Raw genomic sequence first — 21,168 nt, 5'->3', positions numbered from 1 at the left:
TTCATTGCTACCTATGAGGTCAGAGTCCAGGGTCAGTCCATGTATAGTCTTTAGGTAGTGGCTTAGTCCCTGGAAGCTCTGGTTGCTTGGCATTGTTGTACATATGGGATCTCGAGCCCCTTCAAGCTCTTCCAGTTCTTTCTCTGATTCCTTCAACGGGGGTTCTATTCTCAGTTCAGTGGTTTGCTGCTGCCAAGCCTCATTTCTTATACAGCAGACAGAGAAGAAGGAAAGAAAGGAGGATTTGGGAGGAGTCAGAGACTTTTAGCCACAGAGATGTGAGAGACGAGTAGGAACGTTATCCCATAACGTTACTACTGACGTGGCAGGAAAAAAAAAAGTGTACTTGAAAAATTTCAAGAAAACTTTATTGAAATCCACTCTGTACAGAACACGTTAGCAAGTAGCTAAACCCTGAGTCTGCACAGGCTGGGTCAAGATGTATTCACTGAAACATTATGAGCATGAACCCTGCTAGCAAAACAGGCTTCAGGCCTCCAGGGACCTTTGTGCAAACTGTAAAGAGCAATGTTTTGCTGCTCAGACCCGCCGAAGTCTGTAAGTGTGGGTGGTGACTACTCCATGCCTTACAGACACACCACGTGCTTTTCAGCATCAGTTGGTCTTTGTCCTTCTTTGAAAGGGCCAAGCCATGCCCACTGGGGTATCTGCAGACTAAGGTAGCCTCAGAGTTTTGCGATTGCTGCTTTTCCTCTTTTCATGCCAGTCATGAGCTGAAAGAATTCCAGCCTTCCTTCTTGCATTTCATCAATGTAGCTGCTCTACACGGAGATCATGAACCATCTGTTGAGTACTGAGGTGGCTAGGAGGCCGAGTTGCTCTTTGAATGAACTTACTGCTGATGCAATTGGGGTTCAACTTCCTCCAGGTTGATCGACTCGTCAACACCACTGTCCTGCTTGGACTCACAAGTCTTTCTGCTGGGTCTGCAATGAAAACATAGGGACCGCTCAACAATACCGCAATGGTTCCATGAGGTAGCCTTTACCAAATAGAGTCTTCCAGAACATTTCATGTCCCTGGCATTCTCGTCTATGTGTGTGCATATTTAAGAGTGAGGTCTAGCCATGAGAAAGATTTGATACGTTTAACAAGTGATTATGGTATATAACCTTGAGCCAATCATGACAGAAAGCATTCTGTAGGTTTCCTTCTGATCTGTTCAGTCAGATGCCTTTATTCCACCCCGTTGGTCCTGATCATCGATTGTTTAGCCTTTCTTCATCCCAAACTTCACCTAAACAGGATCACACAATGCACAATCTTCTCTTGCCTCCATTCAACGTACAGCTTTTGAAATTTGTCTCTATGACTAGGTGGTTTTTCCCTACATGACTGTATCTTGTTTATGCAGACGGATTGTCTCTGATTAGTAATATGTAGCTGTATATTCTCTCTATATATTTTGTGTCAAATGTATATTTTAGAAATATTTATATTTTCCCCAAGTTTGTGACTTTTTGTTTTCTTGACGAAGTCCGTGGGCGAATACTTTAATTTCGATGAAGTTTACTATATTCCTTTACCCGTTTCTGTTTGTACTGAATCCTACGGAAAAATACTTGCTTAACCTAAAGATTCAAAGATATTTTCTTTCAGAAATGTCTTAACTTTAGCTCCTTTATTTAGTCTATAATCTATCTTACTTTGTGTAAATCATATTCTCCCTCCTAAATTCTAATTATTCCAATACCAGTAGTTGAAAATATTTCCCTTTCAGCATGGAATTGCCTGGTATTTTTTAATCAAAAGCAATTAGCCATTTGATTTGATTTGATTTTTTTTTTTTGCCCTCTTTTTCCCTCACTGACTGACATCCCTGTCCTTTCATCAATGTCACACTGTCTATGACCATTCTTTCAGAACTGTTCAGGTGTCTCTTTTTTTGAGATACAGGTCTTACCCATGTAGGCCAGGCTGGCCTTCAACTCAGTCGTCCTGCATCTGTCTCCTGACTGCTAGGATTGTGGCCCTGGATCACCACACCTGATTCCACTTTCATCCTTACTTTTCAAAATCATGTTACCAGCCGTCGGTTATTTGCATTCCTCCCTATCTTTGTAGGGTCGGTCTTTTAATTTTTACTAATCAGTCTTCCTGGCTTTCGATTTAGACGGCTTCAACCCATTAATGAATTTGGTTAAAAAAAATGGCGCCTTAATAATATCTTGTCTCCTAATCCCTGAACCTAGTATATGCTTCCTTTTAATTAGGTCTACTTCAATTTCTGTCCACAGTAATGCTAGTTCTAGGTATTGCGTTTGTTTTGTTAAATGCAGAGCCAAGCCTTTGTTATTATTTGATGATCCTAGAATCTGCCATTAAACATTTTCTCTGGCCTGGAGGTGGCGGTGGTAGTGAAGGCCTGTAATCCCAGCACATGGGAAGCAGAGGCAGGCAGCTCTCTGTGAGTTCAGGACAGCCTTTCTTGAAAACCAACCAAACAAACAAATGAACAAACAAAACCTCTCAGTGTCTGTTTATTGTTAGCATATAGAGAATACTGAACCTTCATTTTTTTGAACTTGCACCATAAGGCTCTGTTATGGTTAGGGTTATTCATTCTAATAGCTGTTTGATAGTTTTTAAAGTCTTCTCTGCAACCATGATCATGTTATTTGCCTCAAAGATAGAAATATTCTCCCCTTTTCCTTTCCACTCTGTAGGCCTTTCTTTGAGTCTTCCCACACTGGCCAGGACTTTACAACACAGCGCTAAACAAAGGCAGTACCCATGGGCATCTTTGCCTCCTTCCCGGTCTTAATGCAAGAGCAATTTTCCTTTATCACAACCACACTATCAGAGTGATTCTGGCAGATGTCCTTTGTTGGTTTGAGAAATCCCCCCTTGGATTCCTAATTCATGAGCATCTTTCTTTCTTCTTTAAAGTTATGAATGGATGTTAATTTTGTCAAAAGCCTTTTCCATGTCCATCGGCAGAACCACATGGGGTTTCTTTCAGTCTGTTTGTGTAACTGTCACTCCTTGGGTTTTTGAGTGGTCCATTTTCTTATCTTCCTAGAACATGCTCTATGTTCCCATGCTGTAGCATACTTGTAATATATGACTAGATTTTAATTTCTAATTTTGTTAAGATTTTTGACATCTGTGTTCTGTGTATCATATGGGATTCCTTTCTTGCTATGTTTTCTTAACTTGGGGTATCAGGACTCCCCTACCTTTAGAGCAGATTGGCCATTGACTATAGTCCGATATGTTGTGGGCAATCATAATGTTACCATTTCCCTGCTTGTAGTTACATTTATGTTTTTCTGTTGCTGATGTCCAATGTCTGGAAACACTAGCTTCACTCAAGTTTTGTCTGGTTTTCAGATGTTTGTGTCAGAGAGCAATTCATGAAACAGTTGAGAGGAAACAAGTCTGTTTCTTCCACACAATTTCAGGAGAGCATTAGTAGTTAGACAGACTGTTCGTATGTTCCTCATATTTCTAGTCTCCCATTCTGAGAGCCATTCTGGACTACAGTTTGAGTGTGACCTTTGTGGCTGGAGACAGCTACTCCTTCCGATAATTGAAAGCAGCCTCCCTCCCCTTTCTCTCCCTCCCTTAGGTCTTTCCTTGGGTTGAACATTCTTTGGTTATTTGATGCCCTGTTTTCAATGTGGTCTAACCCCTAAAGCTAGACTTTCATGCACCTTGAAGCACATTGTGGGGTGAAGGACAAGTTGAATAACCTTTAAAGGTGGGTCCTGATTAGAGGGAATTTGGTCATAGGGGCCACACTTGGGAGAATTAATATGCACCCATAGGAGTAAGTTAGGTCTCAGGGACTGGCATTGTAGAAGCAGGTTGTTATAAGCTCACCTTGGTGTCTCTTTTGCATACACAAACACACACACACACACACACACACACAGTTCTTACTCTGCCATCTGCATGTCACAATGCAGCACACCATAGCTGCCCGACCCTGCTCTGCCCCAAACCATAAACCATGATGAACTTTCCCTTAAGGTATCAAGCCTTTGGTATCTTATTTTAGTCATACAAAGGAACAGCATTTGAGCTGTTTCTTATTTGAGCTCCTAAATTCTTTATGAATCTGATTAGATTTTATAATTGCCCAACTTCCTCTTTAAAGTATGGTGCTTTACAGCTAAGTACGGTGTCTCAGGTAAATATAGAACAGAAGACAGTAAATGGTCTTTTCATGCCCATGGCAAAGGCAGCATAATCACAAGAAGCCTCAGTTTAAAAATGAAAGCACACAGAAGCTGCGAAGTGTGACACACACTTTTGGAATGGATGTTAACGTCAGCATCTGGTACTGTGACATCCCCAACTTTCAGTTTTAAACTCTGAGGGGGTTTCTGTTTAAATGATGATGAAAATGGGTCACCTCGGAAAGGACACTTGTTCTTCAAGAAATTTTAACTAGCCAGATGTGGTAGCACGAACCTTTGGCCTTAACACTCAAGAGGCAGAGGCAAGAGACAAAGATGAAACACTGGGAGTAAGTGATGGCAGCTATCCGAGAGCCCAGGAAAGCACGGCCTGGCCTACATAGCAAAGTCAGTGCTAGCTAGCACCATGTAGTGAGACTTTGTTTGCAGAACACAAAAGGGTAACTTTAAGAACTGATACTCTTCTAACTTTGCTGTGTGGAGGCAAATTGTAAAAACTATTAGCTTCATGAGCACTAGTATATACATTGTTTTTAGTTGATCCAGTTCCCCAATGGATAAACCGATAGGGTAACTTCAGATTAGATGAAGGCAATAATTCATAATTACACACCCCTTCCTTTTTCTTTCTTATTAATCCAGGACTGGGGTAAGAAATCACCTAGAATGGACTTGGTATTTCCTTTTTACTCATTTAGATGGCCTAAATGGGATAGGCAGAATTAAGAAATGAACCCTGGGCAGGGCTTTTAGTGCCAGGTTAGTTGTTTTGAAGGCTCTCGTCTGAGAAGTAGATTAATGTCATATTTGGAGGAGGTTCCATTCAGGGATATATTTCTACTGGTTGGAAGTGAACTTAGGTCTTTGTGGATGGGTCATGCTCACTCCTGTCTTTATCTGTTGGCAGAATTCAGTTCTCTGAGGTTTTAGAGCTCAATGGACTTCTCACTTCTTAGCTGTCTGTCAAGTGAGGACCATGTCTAGCCTCTAGAAGTGATTCAAATTCCTTGTTTAGAGCCTTCTTTTCCCAAGCTCCAAGCCAACAATAATGACTGAGCTTTCTCCAAATCCCACAACCCCTCTTCTTTTGGCATAGCTTTCTGACCTACCTAGGTAAGTTTTTGTGACTCATCTAAATTTTTTGCCTTATAAGGTAATATATAGAGGGTCTGGAGAGATGACTTAGTGGTTAAGAACACTTGATGCTTTTGCAGAAGACCCTGGTTCGGTTCCTAGCACCACAGGGTACGTTATAGTTACCTTTAACTCTATCTCCAGTGGACCTGGCATCCTCTTCTGGCCTCCAAGGGCACCAGGCAGGTTATGCAGTACACATAGACATGAGCACAAAATGCACAAACATATAGAATAAAGATACATACATATTTTAAAGTAGCATATAGTTTTAGATTTAGGAAATGGAAGTTTTGAAAGGAATGCTAATTTACTTATTTTGGTCAAGACTAGAAAAATCTGCAAAGCAAAGAAAGTTACTACAGAACTGTTCTGCTCATCTTTTACCTACATGGCTTGGTTATTCATGGTATGTCTCTTTCTTGGATGACCAAACTCACTGTCTAAGTGTCTGACCAAATAACTTTTGCTATCAATAATTGTACACCATTCTTTTGGGGATATCTGTGTGCTGGGCTCTCTTGTTCCCTGCCTTCTGATGACATAGTTTAGTGTGACCATCTTACCCACACATTTAACTTCCCTATGTCACCCCGCAACTTCTTTTTTCATGTATACATATCATCTTTGACTTTCTTTATTTTATTATTTATTATGTATGAGTACACTGTTGCTGTCTTCAGACACACCAAAAGAGGACATTACAGATGGTTGTGAGCCACCATGTGGTTGCTGGAATTTGAACTCAGGGCCTCCGGAAGAGTAGCCAGGGCTCTTAACCACTAAGCCATTTCTCCAGCCCCATCTTAAGACATTCTTATCTAGTCTTAAATATTTCTGGTTGCCTTATGGGGAAAGAAACATCTCTTTCTTTTTTGCTCCATCTCTCTTTTGTTTCTGTTGCAAGCTGTTCATTACATTATGAAAAGAAACTTGGGGAGCTACTCACTCCAATCTAGAAATTGCTTCTACTTATGGCTAATTCTTTAAGTGCTATTAGAGCCTGAGCCATTGAGAGAAAGCTGCCGGCTAAACAAACACCCAAATAAAAGCGGAAGTAGCATACAGCCTAATGGATATTATACCACACCCAGAAGCAAAAGAAATCCATTAAAAAGCAAGGTAACATGGTACCTCCAATAAATCATAACTCCTTAGCTTGTGAACACAAAGATATTTGGGGCAAACAATTGAAAAGCCTACTTATAAAAATGATTAATGACCCCTAAGAAGGCATAAACGACTAAACAAATTATTTAAGGAAATGAATTCAGGACATGAATGAGAAAATCAAAAGCATACATTAAAAAAAAAAAACTCAAAACAGATTTTGAGAAAGAAAATGAACAGAACTGCCGGGAATGAAAATCCAATGAGTTGAATTTAAAAAGCCCCGTGGAGGGGCTGGAGAGATGGCTCAGTGGTTAAGAGCACCGACTGCTCTTCCAGAGGTCCTGAGTTCAATTCCCAGCAACCACATGGTGGCTCACAACCATCTGTAATGGGATATGGTGCCCTCGTCTGGTGAGTCTGAAGACAGCTACAGTGTACTCGTATACATTAAATCAATAAATAAATAAATAGCCCCGTGGAAAGCCACCAGACTACATAAGGCAGGTGAGACTGAGGGGGAGCATCAGGGCTCAGTGGTAAAAGTGCTTGCCATACAAGCACCAGGACCCAAGTTCAAATTCTTAAAGCGATGTAAAAACACGGATGAATAGCCGGAGAATCTGCAACTCCGATGCTTCTGTGGAGAGATAGGAGCCGGAGACAGGAGAATCCTTACAGCCCCTGAGCCCGCTAGCTTGGTGTACACTGTGGAGAAACAATGATGAGGCAGGGCATGGGGGGTGCAGGCCTTTAATCCCTGCACTTGGGAGGCAGAGGCAAGCAGACCTCTGTGACTTTGAGGCCATTCTGGTCTACATAATGTGTTCAACTGGCACTGGCAAGAAACCACAAACAAAAAAACCCCAAACCAAACAACAATAAACATAGGACTATGTCTAACTCAGAGGTGAAGGATCTCAAAATGAGAACATTAAAACACTGAAGAGAAAAAAAACTGAAAGGAGATACTAGAAGAAGGAAGGTCTTTTGTGCTCACAGGCAGGTTGGAAAATGGTTGAAAATGGATATATTGCCAAAAGCACTGTATAGATTCCATTCTATCTCATTAAAACTCCAATGACATTGTCATACATAGAGGAAGAAATTCATAAAATTGTTATGAATATAACATAGCTGGAACACATCACAGTATCTGCTCTCAATCATATTATAGTGTAGGCATAGTTACAGAACCAGCGTGACACTGGCATGAGACGAGACAGGTAAGCCAATGGAATGGAATAAAGGGCTCGGAAATTAGCTCATGCAGCTGTACGCTATTTTTGTTAACAAATGTGCCAAAAACATGTATTAGAGAAAAAGAGAATAAAACGACACCCAGAGAACTAGATATCCACATATTGACCACAACTGGACCTCTCTTTTGCACCTTGTAAAGAAAAATCTTTTTAAAATGGGTGAAGATCTTAATTAAAAGAAACTGACTTCTAGGACACCATAGAGGAAAACATAGGATAAAAACACTCGAGGTAGGGCCAGACAAGAACTTTGGAAAAGGACTCCCTTAACTCACTGAGCAGTAAAGCCAACAATAGGGCGGGGAGACAGTCTACCCCACAGCAGAAACCTTCACCAACTGTACCACAGGGCGGGGAGACAGTCTACCCCATGGCAGAAACCCTCACCAACTGTACCACAGGGCGGGGAGACAGTCTACCCCATGGCAGAAACCCTCACCAACTGTACCACAGGGCGGGGAGACAGTCTACCCCACAGAAGATAACCCTCACCAATGGGTAGAACAGGGTGAGGAGACAGTCTACCCCACGGGAGATAACCCTCACCAATGGGTAGAACAGGGTGAGGAGACAGTCTACCCCACGGGAGATAACCCTCACCAACTGTACCACAGGGCGGGGAGACAGTCTACCCCACGGGAGATAACCCTCACCAATGGGTAGAACAGGGTGGAGAGACAGTCTACCCCACGGAAGATAACCCTTACCAACTATACCACAGGGCGGGGAGACAGTCTGCTCCACAGGAAATAACCCTCACCAACTGTACCACAGGGCGGGGAGACAGTCTGCTCCAGGGGAGATAACCCTCACCAACTGTTCACATAATAGGACAGTTACATAGAAAATAAACAAAGACCCAGTTTTGGCTTTTTCCTCCAGGTACACAGGCTTCACAGACACCTGAACTAAGTAGGGAAACCAGGCTTCCCCTGAACACTGTTAACACCTCCATTGGAAGAGAAAGGTGACCTGAATGACAATAACAATAACAAAAAAGGAGGAGGAGGAGGAGAAAGAAGAGGAAGAAGAGGAGAGGAGGAGGAAGAGGAGGAAGAGGGAGAGGAGGAGGAGGAGAGCATGCCAATCAACAGACCACTTTGCATACTTAAGACTTACCCAGTGCAGAAAAAAAAAATGAAAGCAACACACATACACAAATACACGGGCACACACACACACACACACACACACACACACACACCCAAGACAACACATCTTACACCCCAATCCCTAATCCCCTAATAGATATGCCTCTAATGAAGACAGCCTAAAGAACTTCCCCACAAAGAACTCCAGTAATTATAGCTATGCTCAGACAAGTCACAGAGGATGTGAATAAATTTCAGGAGGACAAAAAAAAAAAAAAAAAAAGCAAGCAAAAAGCTGAATGAAATAATGAAATTCGTCAGAGTCCCAAGAACATCCAAACAATACAGGTTATCGCTGCTGCTCATGGCTGCTCATCAGAACTGAGTAGTAAGAGTGCATTGCTGAAGACACAACATTCTGTGGTTTTAAGCCATAGAGAGAGCAATCTTGACTTGCCCAGGAGACTCTCTCCCTGCCGGATACCTTATATAGTGCTAGAAGGTGAACTATAGCAAGACTCTATGGAGATTACTAACAGATCTATCGATGGGATTTGAGGTCTGCTTTGCAGGGGTAAATTCATTTGTAGTGGGTGTGACCTGCATGAAGGAACTCACAGTCCCTGGGAGGGAATCTACTGATCTTGTTCTATTAAATGATTGTTATCAAACTTCCTTCTATTTATATTTATATCCATAGACTTATATTGCTCCCAACGCTGGCCAGAGAGGTTTGTTTAAGGGTAGTGATTAGTGCAGAGACACGTTGCTCAAAGTGCAGAAAGTAAGTGACTTTGTTTAGCCCTCAGTGAGACATCTGTATCTACCACTGCATTCCTACCCCAAGGCTCAGAGACCTTCAGAGAAGATGAGGCAGAAAGACAGTAAGAGCCAAAGGATAGAGAGGAGAGAGTGCTGTGAAATTCTGTCTTCTGGGTGTGGCATGACTGGCACACAAAAATCTTAGCAGCTGTGATGACCTACACAAGATCTGTACAAGGTCAAACTAGTCAAAATTCCCATCACGGACACAGGAGAGGCTTGGGAGTTCATGCCCCTCTTGAGAAGCTATTGGCATTTGGTGGCTGCTGGGGAGGGAGAGTCACTTACTTTTAGAAATGTGGCACTGCAAAGTTGTCCACATGTACCAGTGGATGACACATGGCTCTGTGTGTCTGGGTAGCACTAATCAGACTTAGTGGGTTAGATAAGTAAATACATGTTCAAAGGACAGATCTTTGTGGGGGGGGTGATGGGAGGGGGCTAGGAGAATGGAAGATAGGGTCTGAAGAGTGAATACGATTAAGAAACATTGTGTGTTGTATCCAGGTCGATTTTCAAAATAAATAAATAAATAAATAAATAAATAAATAAATAAATAAATAAATAAATATTTAAAAATCTAAATCTAAAAAAAAAAACCCAAATCACCCAATTAATAAATGAATTGGACAGTCATTTTTTTTTTCAAAGAACCAATGGCCAATAAGTAACTCCCCCTCCCCTCCCACACACACAACTTAACATCCTTAACCATTAAGGAAATATAGGTCAAAACTACAATGCACTACCCAGTCAACAATGGCTGTCATCAGAGGGGAAAATGCCAGAAAAGATACAAGGAAAGAGGCTTATTACAGTTTGTGGAAGTGAAAATTAGAGTGTCCACTAGAATGGAGGTTTCCTCAAAAGACTAAAAATAGAACTCCCACAGCTAATTACTATTCCTGTGTCTGTAACTGAAGAATTCTAAGTCTGCATACCACAAAGATAGTGACCATGTTTACTACGTCACTATTTGCAGTAGCCAAAATACAGAACTATCCACTGATAAATGGGGAAACAACATGAGTTACATACATACATATATATGTACCACAAAGTTTTGCTGAGCCATTGTTAAGAACATAATGATGTCATCTTAAAGTAAATGAATAGAGATTATCATGGTCAGCGAACTAATCCAGACTCAGAAAGACAATTGTAACATGTTTCCTGTCTCCCGGAAACTAGATCCAGCAACCGTCTGTCTCCTGAGGGTAGAAGGAAAATTATCAAGAAAAAAGAGCCGGTAACTGGTGGGTGTGTGTGTGTGTGTGTGTGTGTGTGTGTGTGTGTGTGTGTGTGTGTATCTGTGTGTCTGTGTCTGTGTCTGTGTCTGTGTGTGTGTTGGGGGGGACCAGAGATGACAATGGGGAGTGGAATGTATGTATGCAAAGTATAGCATTTGCATGTGTGAGTGTCACAACAAAACCCACTGTTTCACATTCTCATGTAAAAACACTTTCTTCTTCTTCGGGGTTGGAGACCAGACTTCGCTTGCACGTGCTGTGCACTGCTGAGCTACCTCCTCATCTTGTACGCTTATTAGAAACACATTTTACAGGGCGGTCTTCAGACAGGACAAAGACACTCATTACCTGCCGGGCTGGTTCTGCATCTTCAAACACTTTTTGACTGCTTTGTAGACGACCAGCAGAAAGAGACAGCACAGAAGTGAACTGGGACCTGCAATCTGGATCCAAGTCTTTCGATCAAACTGGGGCTGCGAAAAAACTAGAAATGACCACAAGTTTTCCATTAGTGAGAAACTCATTTATGGATGGTTTAAATTTACAGCTTGCCTGTCTGCCTGCTTTCCTTCCCTCCCTCCTTTCTTCCACCCTCCCTTCTTCCCTCCTTCCCACCTTTTTTTTTTTTTTGGTTCTTTTTTTCGGAGCTGGGGACCGAACCCAGGGCCTTGCGCTTCCTAGGTAAGCGCTCTACCACTGAGCTAAATCCCCAGCCCCTCCTTCCCACCTTTTGACCCTCCCTCTCTATCTGTCTCTGTCTATCTCTGATTTTGTAAGTCTGTCTGTCTCTGCTATCTCTCTCTCTCTCTCTCTCTCTCTCTCTCTCTCTCTCTCTCTCTCTCTCTCTCTCTCCCTGGGTTCTAGGGCCACAGGAACTTTGGTAATGGTTCCTTCATCCATCCCCATCTTGAAGTCACTCTCTAGATCACCTGTCATTTGGGCAAATAGAACTTTAAAGTATTTGATTATTACTTTTACTGAAGGAACCTCAGGCTTCCTCACCCTGCCCTTCAGTGTGTCTTCTGTGTTAGGAAACCTTTGCTATTTCGACATTCCCTGGAAAATCAGACCCCTGAAGGTCAGCAATTACCTCCTAGAGTAGGAAAACATAAAGTGCAGTCTCAGAAATTAATGAAAAATTGAGTAGTTCAGTTCATAGACAGTTAAAGAAACAGTCCTTCTGTTTAATCCTAAATTACAGAGAAACTAGGATCAAAAGACATCATAGTTTAGATATAATTTTTAGGCATGTGCTCTCTTCTTAGAATAGCAAGGAAAAGAATTATTGACATTGTGGACCGTATTTAATACCTTTTGAGTGTGTTCCTGTTTGCCTAACTTGAATCTATTTGGGATTTCCAATGAAAGAAGTCATGGCTCTTATAGGGAGACTTCTACCTTTCGATACACAAAAAGATACAGTAGCTATGGTGGTTTGAATAGCAATGGTCTGCATAGACTCATGTGTTTGAATGCTTGGCCATAAAGAGTGGCACTATTAGGAAGAGTGGCCTTGTTGGAGTGTTGCCTTGTTGAAGGAAGTGTGTCACTGCGGAGGCAGGCTTTGAGGTCTCCTATGCTGAAGCTATGACCTGTGTGACATACAGTCTCCTTCTGCTGCCTGTGGATCAAGATGTAGACCTCTCACCTCCTTTTCTAGCATCCTGTCTGCCTGCATACCATTATATTTCTTGCCATGACGATAATGGGTTGAACCTCTGAAACTGTAAGCCAGCCCCAATTAAATGCTTTCCTTTATAAGAATTGCTGTGGTCATGGTATCTCTTCACAGCGATAAAATCTTAACTAGGATAGTAGCTACCCTGTCTCTGGTCAGGGCATAGATTTAGGGACACAGATATACAAGCCCTTTGGATGAAGTACCTGGGGCTGAAGCACTGCTGAATGTGGTACCTGGGCAAGTTCTAAGATAGTTAACTAGTAGAGGTGAGTCATGATGAGCTTATGGTGTTCACCAGTGCCTGCTCACCTCTAGACAAGGGTGGGGAAACATAATGCTGGTGGTTAGCTGAAGATGATAGGTTTGAGGTACAGCTTAGAGTATCTTCTATATTTCTAGGAAATACTGCAGTAGGAGCAACTAGGACAGCTGGGTGACCACATTTTTTCCTAGATTTTCAGTGGCTGAGATATTGGAGCGAAAGGGAATCAGTTCTGGGAGAGGAAGTGGGCTCAGTTGTAAAACTGGCTGTGGGTGCTAGCCATGGGGGTGTTTCTCGGAGTTGTGTCCATAGGCCAAGTTACTGAGGGAGGCACCAGGATGAAGGATGAGGCAAAGCCAGGGGAGGCAGAAAGAGATGGATGGGTGCCATCAGAAGGAGCAAATCATAGTTAAAGGGCTGGAGAAGGGGCCACAGAAGGCAGGTGGCTGTGAGTTTTGGGGTGGGAGGGGGAGGGGAGGGGCCTCAGAATAGACAGTGATGAGCCTCAAGTGGGAACAGAGTGCCTTCATTCTAGGAGGAATGGTTGCTTGTCACAAGTGGGGTACAGGTGTAAGTTAGCTCTCTGTGGAACAAAGCTGGCACTGAGCTTCAACCTCTTCTCTCATCACCATGGAAGCCCATCAAGAAGATGGCACAAGCATGCCTTCATTCTAAACATATTTCCTACTCCTTATTGGGTACAGCTGATTCGCTGTGGTTCTCTCACCGGCTGAGCACACATGCTCTCTCATAGCCTTTCTGTGCAGAAAGTCACTGCAAATGTATGGGTCTTTCATGTAGATCTCTACCTCCCCTTCCCTTCTCTTTTAGTCATATTCACTAAGTCCAATAGTCTGTTTTACAGTAGGATAAGGGCCCCAGTGCCTTTAGGAGGGTTCGGCTGACTTTCAAAGATCTTGCCTGCCACCAAATGCTCACAGAACTGATTGTCAACTTGTTTTAAATTTAGGCAATTGTTTCCAGGAGCTATAATTTAGACTTGAGTTTCATCTTAAAAAAAAAAAAAAACTCGGTTTGTCATATATGTATGTCGTGGATTTCCTATTTTCCGGGAGAGTCTCAAGAACTGGAAGATATCTTTTAAGGTTTTAGAGAATCTCCAGAACTAGAAGATATCTTCTATCTGAGTTTTCAGCTTTATAGACAGCAATGACTAGAATGAGTTCACATGCACATTAAGTACCATAGGGTCTATACACAGTACATTTGTGTGTGTGTGTGTGTGTGTTTTAGTCAGTTAGAGGCTTCTTGCTAGGAGACATCTTCTATTTTGTGGCCACAGCATTTCATTGTCCTCCATCCAAGGATAACTCCAAAGACTGGGTCAGTTTCAGGGCTAAGACCATGTTTCTTCAAGTGTAGCTCAGAGGTTCATAGACTCTTGGACCTTGGATCATGCAAATGTAAGAAGAACCTTCTATTTGGCGCCTCCCTAGTGGCTGGCTGGAAGTTTTTTTTTTCCAGCAAGCAGTGAACACTGGATAATTGGGATAAAAGATCTGCATCTAACATCTTGTGAAATAAATAATCTTAGGAAGCAGCCTTACCCATATTGTGAGGTTTGGAGGAAATATTCATTGACTCCGTTTCCAGAATACACACAATGGTCATATTGTACACCCCATCCGGGAATGGAAGAGATAGGCTGATGGAGACACTGAACAGCTTTGTGACATTGTCTTGTGATATCTGCATGTTGTCGCCATACTCATTAGTTGAATTAGTTATCAAAAAATACATCTTTGTAGGTTTCGGGTATCCTTGCTTAGATGAGCAGGTCAAATTTATGCCAGTGTTTCTTGTTTCATTCTGAGCCTCCTCTATTTCAGGTTCACTGAAGTTGGCTGGAATCGAAGATGGATAGAAACAGTCAATCTCAACGTAGAAGTCTATACAAAGGAATGGCAAGTGACTGACATCCAGTTCTCTGATTGGAGTAGACCTGGCCATTTCAAGGTGTATACAGTGTGGGCCTCGGTTCATAGTGAGGGCTACATAATAAGTCTACATTTACCTTTCAAGAAGTCTACTTGCTCCTCTTGAGAGCCCTCTTGGAGAGACAGGCTAGCTAAAATGATCTTACCAAGGTCTATAGTGAGGCCCCCTACTCTAAGAACCTGGGTCTCAATGGAGACTTGCTCTAACTGTCTAGCCTACATTCCCACAGGGAAACATTCAGCTTCCCACTCAGGGATGAGGTAAATTTCCATCGAGAACTCACAGGGTTTATGGTCCTTGCATGCTCCGGGCCTCATCTTTAAGAACCTACGTGTAAGAGTAATAAGGGAAGTCTTTGTGTTTAAAAACTCAGAATGTTAGTTTTTGACACGACTATCATAATGTAACAGGGTGGTTCTCAACCTGTGGGTCACAACCTCTTTCGAGGGGGTTCATGTATTAGATATTTTGCATATCAGATATTTACATTATGATTTATAACAGCAAAATTACGGTTATGAAGTAGAAATGGAATAATCGTATGGCTGGATGTCACCACAACATAAGGAATTGTATTGATTAAAAGGTCACAGAATTAGGAAAGTTGAGAACCACTGTGCTATAAGAATTCATTCATATGGGGGCAAATTCAATGCTCTCTCCTCTTTGTTTTCCACTCATGTTTTCAGGGCTGAAGTGCATTGGCACAAAGATTCTGACCTGACGCATGTATGGATTCTTCGTATTAATTGATTGTTCAGTGTGAGACTGGAGAGACGCCTCAGCCATTAGAGGCTAGACTTCATAACCACAAAGAGAGTACCATGTATTCTTCCTAACAATGGAAGTCATTGCATGTCACCCTTTTTTTTTTTCAGTTCTGAAATATTGGTATGCTCCTTGAACATTCTGCTGATCCTTGGTGAAAATTACTAGATCCCATTCAGCTTCATCAACAATACATTTTGCAGTCATGAGTTAAGTTTAGTATACATACAGGTTCTAATGAACAGACAACCTGTTCTAAAGGCTTGTCTGAGACCCTCCTGAAGCACATCCTCCACAGTGCCTGCCACACACTGAGAACACAAACTTAGCACCTTGTTAAACGGAAGCCCTGTAGCCACATTTGAAGCAAGCACACTCAAGGAGAGCAGCACTCCATTCTGTGTCTGGTTTGGCCTGTCTTATCCTGTGGTTTTAGAAAAGGTTCATTCTAGGGGGATTATTGCTCAAAAGGTGTTGTTCTGTCTTTTCCAAGTTCATGAAGAATTTATCTGGGTCCAGCACAGCGTGCCTTGAAATGAATCTGCACTAGAGAAATACAAACTTACGTCCACACAGAAGCTGACACTTGTACAGGAGCTCGATTTGTCACAGCTTCAAACTGGAAACAACCCAGTATCTTTCAGTGATTGACATTATAATGTAATTCATCAATTAAAAAAATAAAACTTCCAAATTTTTGATACACTCAACTTAGATGAAACACAAAAGGCATTTTGCTGAATAAAAGAAGTTCATTGTAAAGTTTAAACATGCACATTCAGCTCCATTTATACGCTATTTTGGAATGACAGAACTCTAAGAGCTAAAGCAAGAGCCCCAGACTATTGTGGGTGAAAATAATCTTAGACTAAAAGGAGAACATAGAAGCAGTGGCCACATTGCCCATCATTTTAATCTGGCTGTGTTGCTTTTGTTCAGCTAGCTCTACTGTGTCTCTTAAAAAAAAAAGTCTCACTGATCCCCAAGAAACAAACCATCAAAGGACAAAGGGCTTTCAGTTCCCCACTCTCAGATCCCACATTCCCTCCAAATGAACTCCCTAGGAGTGGCTCTCTTCTGCCTTCTTTTCCAGTCTGTTGAATACCCACCCTCAATGTTTCTTTGCTCACAGATAGTCTCATCTGAACAGCCAACAATCTAAACCCGGCATTGACCACATACCGATCACTGAGAGCTCTGTTTCCCACTGCTGGAGGATAATTGATCCCGTGGGTGTCTTTTGCTGTATAAAACAATCATACAAGCCCGTGTCCTTGATCTGAACATTGTGAAGTCGTAGAGCCTGGTTATCCCTATCAAAGCTTGTGCGGCCCAGGTACTTGGCATTCACGTTATCAAGTTTCTCTGCGCCCAAATAGTGTTCGTACAGAACCGACTTTTTCCGGTCCTGCCAAAATACTACGAGCTCACTCGGGCTTATGTTTTGAGCCTTTGTGAACGGGCACGGCAGGTATGCAGTGCTATTGAAGTAAGCTTGCCTCTTCACAGGAACAGCATCTAAAATAGAAAAACTGAGAATTAGGAAAGAGGAAGCAAGAAGGGGAAGCGCCGTTGCTCTAACTCGGCACCCAGCCGCCAGGTCGTCGGGTAGTGATAGCACTGGATGCTAGCTGGATAGTACTGGAGAGCTGTATGCTAGGATCCGGAATAGGGCATCCACGCTGGACGTCTGGAGCTTAGACCTTTGCTCTTGCTCCACTATTCACGTGTATGGGCTGCAACCTTTGGGGATCTCAGTTTTCTCACCCATTTAAGGAGGTGGTCTGAAGTAATGTTCTAGGATTCTTTCTGGTAATGTGCTTCTGCGAATTTGTAAACCAGAGCATCGACCAAGGTTGTTATAGGCCTCCATAATTGCTACAACGTCCCCTAAACCCTGCCTGCCCCATGCTATCCCCTTATGCTTTGGTCTTCTATGGCGTTTTCTTTTTTTAAGATTGTTGATGATGGTAACACACGTGCCGCCTTTTATTAGTCTTCATTAAGTTGGGAGCTCCACTAAGTCACCTCTTTGACCTTCAACTAGTTCCTGCTCCCATAGCTGCTATTCCCAGAGCCAGAAAAGGGGTTCTGAAATGACTCAAGTGTCAAGTGATGTCTCTATTCTCAGTGACCTCTCTAGGATCTTTCAGGGACAAGAAAGGAAGCTGGGCAAATGTAACGGCTCTTGGGAGATTATAGTGGTCAGGATATTTAAGGAACACGAGTAAACTGCTGGGAGGAAACTATAGGTGGGAAGGTGAGGATGTATCTTGCCATATTGCAGAAACCTCAGAGAAACCAATGGCTACTCCCAGGCTGCACTGCCCTGGAAACTTTTAGAACCCAACAGGGGCATGATGGGAAAGTTCAGAGAAAGGACACAGTGGCATAAGGCAACCTGTGGGACCTTTCGACCTTTCTCTGGGCCACAGAATTGCCGGAGGTTCAGCAAAGAAAAAAGAGGAAGGTGAGAGGTGAGAGGTGAAAGGTGAAAGGTGAGGTGGGTGTGTCTTTTTTTGGATCCTATGAAGCTAGATGCTGCCATGGGGAGTAGAGTCTTCATTTTAAAAAAAAAAAAAAAAAATTGTCCTTTCGGACTTTTGAAAGGGAGGAAAGGACGGTCAGTGGTGGGTGAGGGAGATGAGAGAGAAATCCCACTCAAAGTGAAAATGGGACCTAAGGAAAATGAACTGCATTTGGCTTTCCACTACACCTCTGCTAATCTCTTAAGTGAGAGGCAAGAGTGCCACCTACTGTACGTGTTGGCCGTTTGGTGAGAGCTGACGAACTCTGTGGAGGGCAGAGCACATTCTGGTTTGGGTCTAACTTATTGTGCTTCTGGGCAGATGATCTACTGGAGAAGCCGAGCAGGAAGCTGAAGCGTTGACCAGCCTTGGGCTGCTGTGAGGCTCTGGCTCAGCTCTTAGGTGCACTCCCTGGGTCTAGACGTGAACTCACTGAGTTTCTTACATCGGCTCGACACACAGATTTTAATTTTCTTCTGTAGAATCCCAGAATATCTACTTTCCTTTTCATCCACTTCCTCTCCGGCTTCTCCAAGCCAGCCACCCTCACTTCATCTTCCCTCAGCTCCCTCTTTACCTACCAATAAAGAGTAGACCAAAGCCATTGCACTGTCTGGTTCCACACAAGGTCTGAATTAGAACTTTTACTAAAATCTCCTATTTGGGAAGCTGAGAGGATCAGAGCCATACTCATTTCTACCCTCACCAACTCCCTTCTCTTCCCCACGGGGAGGAAACTACTCTAGCCATTCCGAGTGGAACTGAAAGTATTTCACAGTCTACACACTTTGGTTTGTCACCAGACCCTGGTAGTCTTGATGTCACTCTGAGCCAGGCAGACACGTCCTTCACTGTGACCATATGGGGAAGATTTGACTCAAGGTCTGTTCTTTCCCAGTGACTTCAGGACTCCACTATTATGGTGGAGAATTTGGGGCCTCAAAGCAAGTGAACTCCCTGGAATTCCATTGGTGGAAAGCACTGAGAAATCCTCCCTCTTCTAACACTTGGGCTGAAGAAATGGTTTAGACTTAACTGTGACTGATTGTTATGATACGGCCGGGAGCCAATACTCAGGAATTCGGCTATATATCTCCCCAGTCAGGAAACAGTGATCAAGAATACTAAAGGTCCTCTGCTGAAAGAAACTGTCGGAGTGTCCCATGGAGCCTAAAGGCTGAGCACCGTGTGAGTCTATGACCCTACCAGAATGCCAGTCTTCCCTGGTCAGGATCCCAAACTCAGGTCACGCTTTCCCCATCCCTTCTGCATTTACTAGGCTTACCACACTCCAAGGTATTTGTTCTTTCTGTAAATTTCACCCAAAGCCTTTCTAGGCCCGCTGAAAGCCCCCTCCCATTGTACTAGATCCCACTATAGCTGACCCTCTTCAATAAATATTACCCTAAATGTCCTTTCCATGAAATCTGGTTCTACCCAAAAGACTCCATGTGGCTCACAAGACACTCGAGGCTTCCTCAGCAAAGGTCGTGAGCAGCCCCTCTCCACTCAGAGGTGTCTCCTAGCTCATGGTATGAACCACTAATTATTGGTCACTATGTTTTCATTCAAGGAGGATTTGGACATTATATTCAAGGCTGTTCTTCCTAACCAATCTCAACATAACTGGCAAGATAATCGAACAGTTTACTCTTCAATAAGGAACCTGCCAACAACCTTGTGTCAAAGTTCCTTGAGTTCACCAACCACAGAGACCTTCATCTACAGACCATTCAGCAACCTTCTGCTTCCTACCACACAGTCCTGAGCAATGTCCTGAGGGGCATAATGTCTCAGATCTGGCCCCCTGTGATTTCCCCCAATTTTCACTCTTACTTTCTTCATAGTTGTTCTTCGAGTTCATTGAGATGTTAGCTCTCTTAGACCTCCATCTTTGATCTCACAGTGTATTATTCCTCCAAAAGAATTCTTTGTGATGAGGTAATTCTTATCTGGTTTTGAACAATGTGAATCCTCGACAAGTAGTAAAAATGACCAAGAAACTGGTTCAGTTTTTACAGTGTTGGAGAGAGAAATTGAATTTTCTCATCTCATTTAATTATAAGTAATTAATGCTTAATGAGTCACATATGGATAATGGCTATTATATTGGACAGCACAAAAAAAAAATACATCTTTTTAACCATTTCTCGCCAGTTAAAAGTCATTAAATGTGCCTCTTGGCCCCAATGGAAGTTTTACTAAAGAAATTACCTTTAAATCTACAGATCTGATCTTACAACTGGGTGGATAAGCACCCTTACAGGAAATAGTTTTATTGAACAGATAGGTAACATTCGAAATTTGCGATGCTTTGCTTCTCTGAACATGGCCTCCAGTCTCACCATTCTGTCTCAAACAGGTCCCCTCTGACCTTGCTTTTCATTTCCATTAGATTCCCCAGTGAATAGAGACAGCTTTCTCCCCTCAACATGTCTCACTCCTGTCTCTCCTGAAGCTTTCCTGACCAAAGGTACTAGCAGTTTCCGTGCTCTTTTTGATGTCACTCCACCTTGCCATTGCATCAAAAGTAGCACGGCTTTGAAATCCAGCTTCCTTGGAATTAACCTCCTCAGTTTGACTTTCCCTTTACTCTGGGATTTATTCTGTACACCCATTGATTCAACTCTCAGGGGTCAGCTACAAGCTGAGTATCTCCAGTCCACAGCCTTCAGTGGAGTCCCAGACACCACATCCAATGGCTTGTTGGATGTTTTTACATAGATAGTGAACATGAAACGAGAGTCTGAGGCTGTTTTATGTACATATATTTAAGTGAAGAAAAACTCTCCCATTCCAGGGTTATTGTTGACCAGTGCTGATCAGGTGAAGTGAGAAACCTAGAACCTAGAGAAGCCCCAGACAAGAAGAGAGCAATTGCCACATATCCAACCAGGCATGGTGGATGTGCCTGTGGTCATAGTTACTCAAAGGCGGGGCTGGAGGATCCCTAGAGCGAAGGACCGATGAGATGGCTCAGAAGGTTACTGTACAAGCCTGGTAGCCTGAGTTTGACCCTCAGGACCTGCATAAAAGTGGAAGAAGAGAACTGACCCACAAGGTGGTCCTTTGCTACACCCATAGCCATTGATCAGGGGCAGCAGCAAAGGTATCTAATTTCCAGGCAAATCGGTG

The 21,168-nt window shown here is 42.8% G+C and overlaps 1 protein-coding gene across 3 annotated transcripts in view; it reads right to left on the bottom strand.

Annotated features, from left to right (window-relative positions):
• Positions 1-346: 346 nt before the first annotated feature.
• The window catches only part of Cd86 (CD86 molecule), a 58,591-nt gene continuing 37,769 nt past the window's right edge, over positions 347-21,168 (bottom strand). The window contains exons 3-6 of one of the 3 annotated variants that reach the window (XM_087576827.1): positions 16,688-17,023; positions 14,347-14,643; positions 11,184-11,319; positions 347-947 (exon numbers count right to left, since the gene is read on the bottom strand). In XM_087576827.1, the coding sequence (XP_087432953.1) occupies positions 854-947; positions 11,184-11,319; positions 14,347-14,643; positions 16,688-17,023 (863 nt within the window). In that variant the 3' untranslated portion in view covers positions 347-853. Of the gene's footprint in view, positions 948-1,821; positions 5,974-11,147; positions 11,320-14,346; positions 14,644-16,687; positions 17,024-21,168 lie in introns of those variants that run through there. The other 2 variants (NM_020081.3, XM_087576828.1) reach the window with 2 other exon arrangements.

The sequence above is a fragment of the Rattus norvegicus genome, chromosome 11 (assembly GCF_021556685.1).
Source record: "Rattus norvegicus strain SHRSP/BbbUtx chromosome 11, alternate assembly SHRSP_T2T, whole genome shotgun sequence".
NCBI classification, from domain to species: Eukaryota; Metazoa; Chordata; class Mammalia; order Rodentia; family Muridae; genus Rattus; species Rattus norvegicus.
This window is presented reverse-complemented; position numbering and strand designations above follow the sequence as displayed.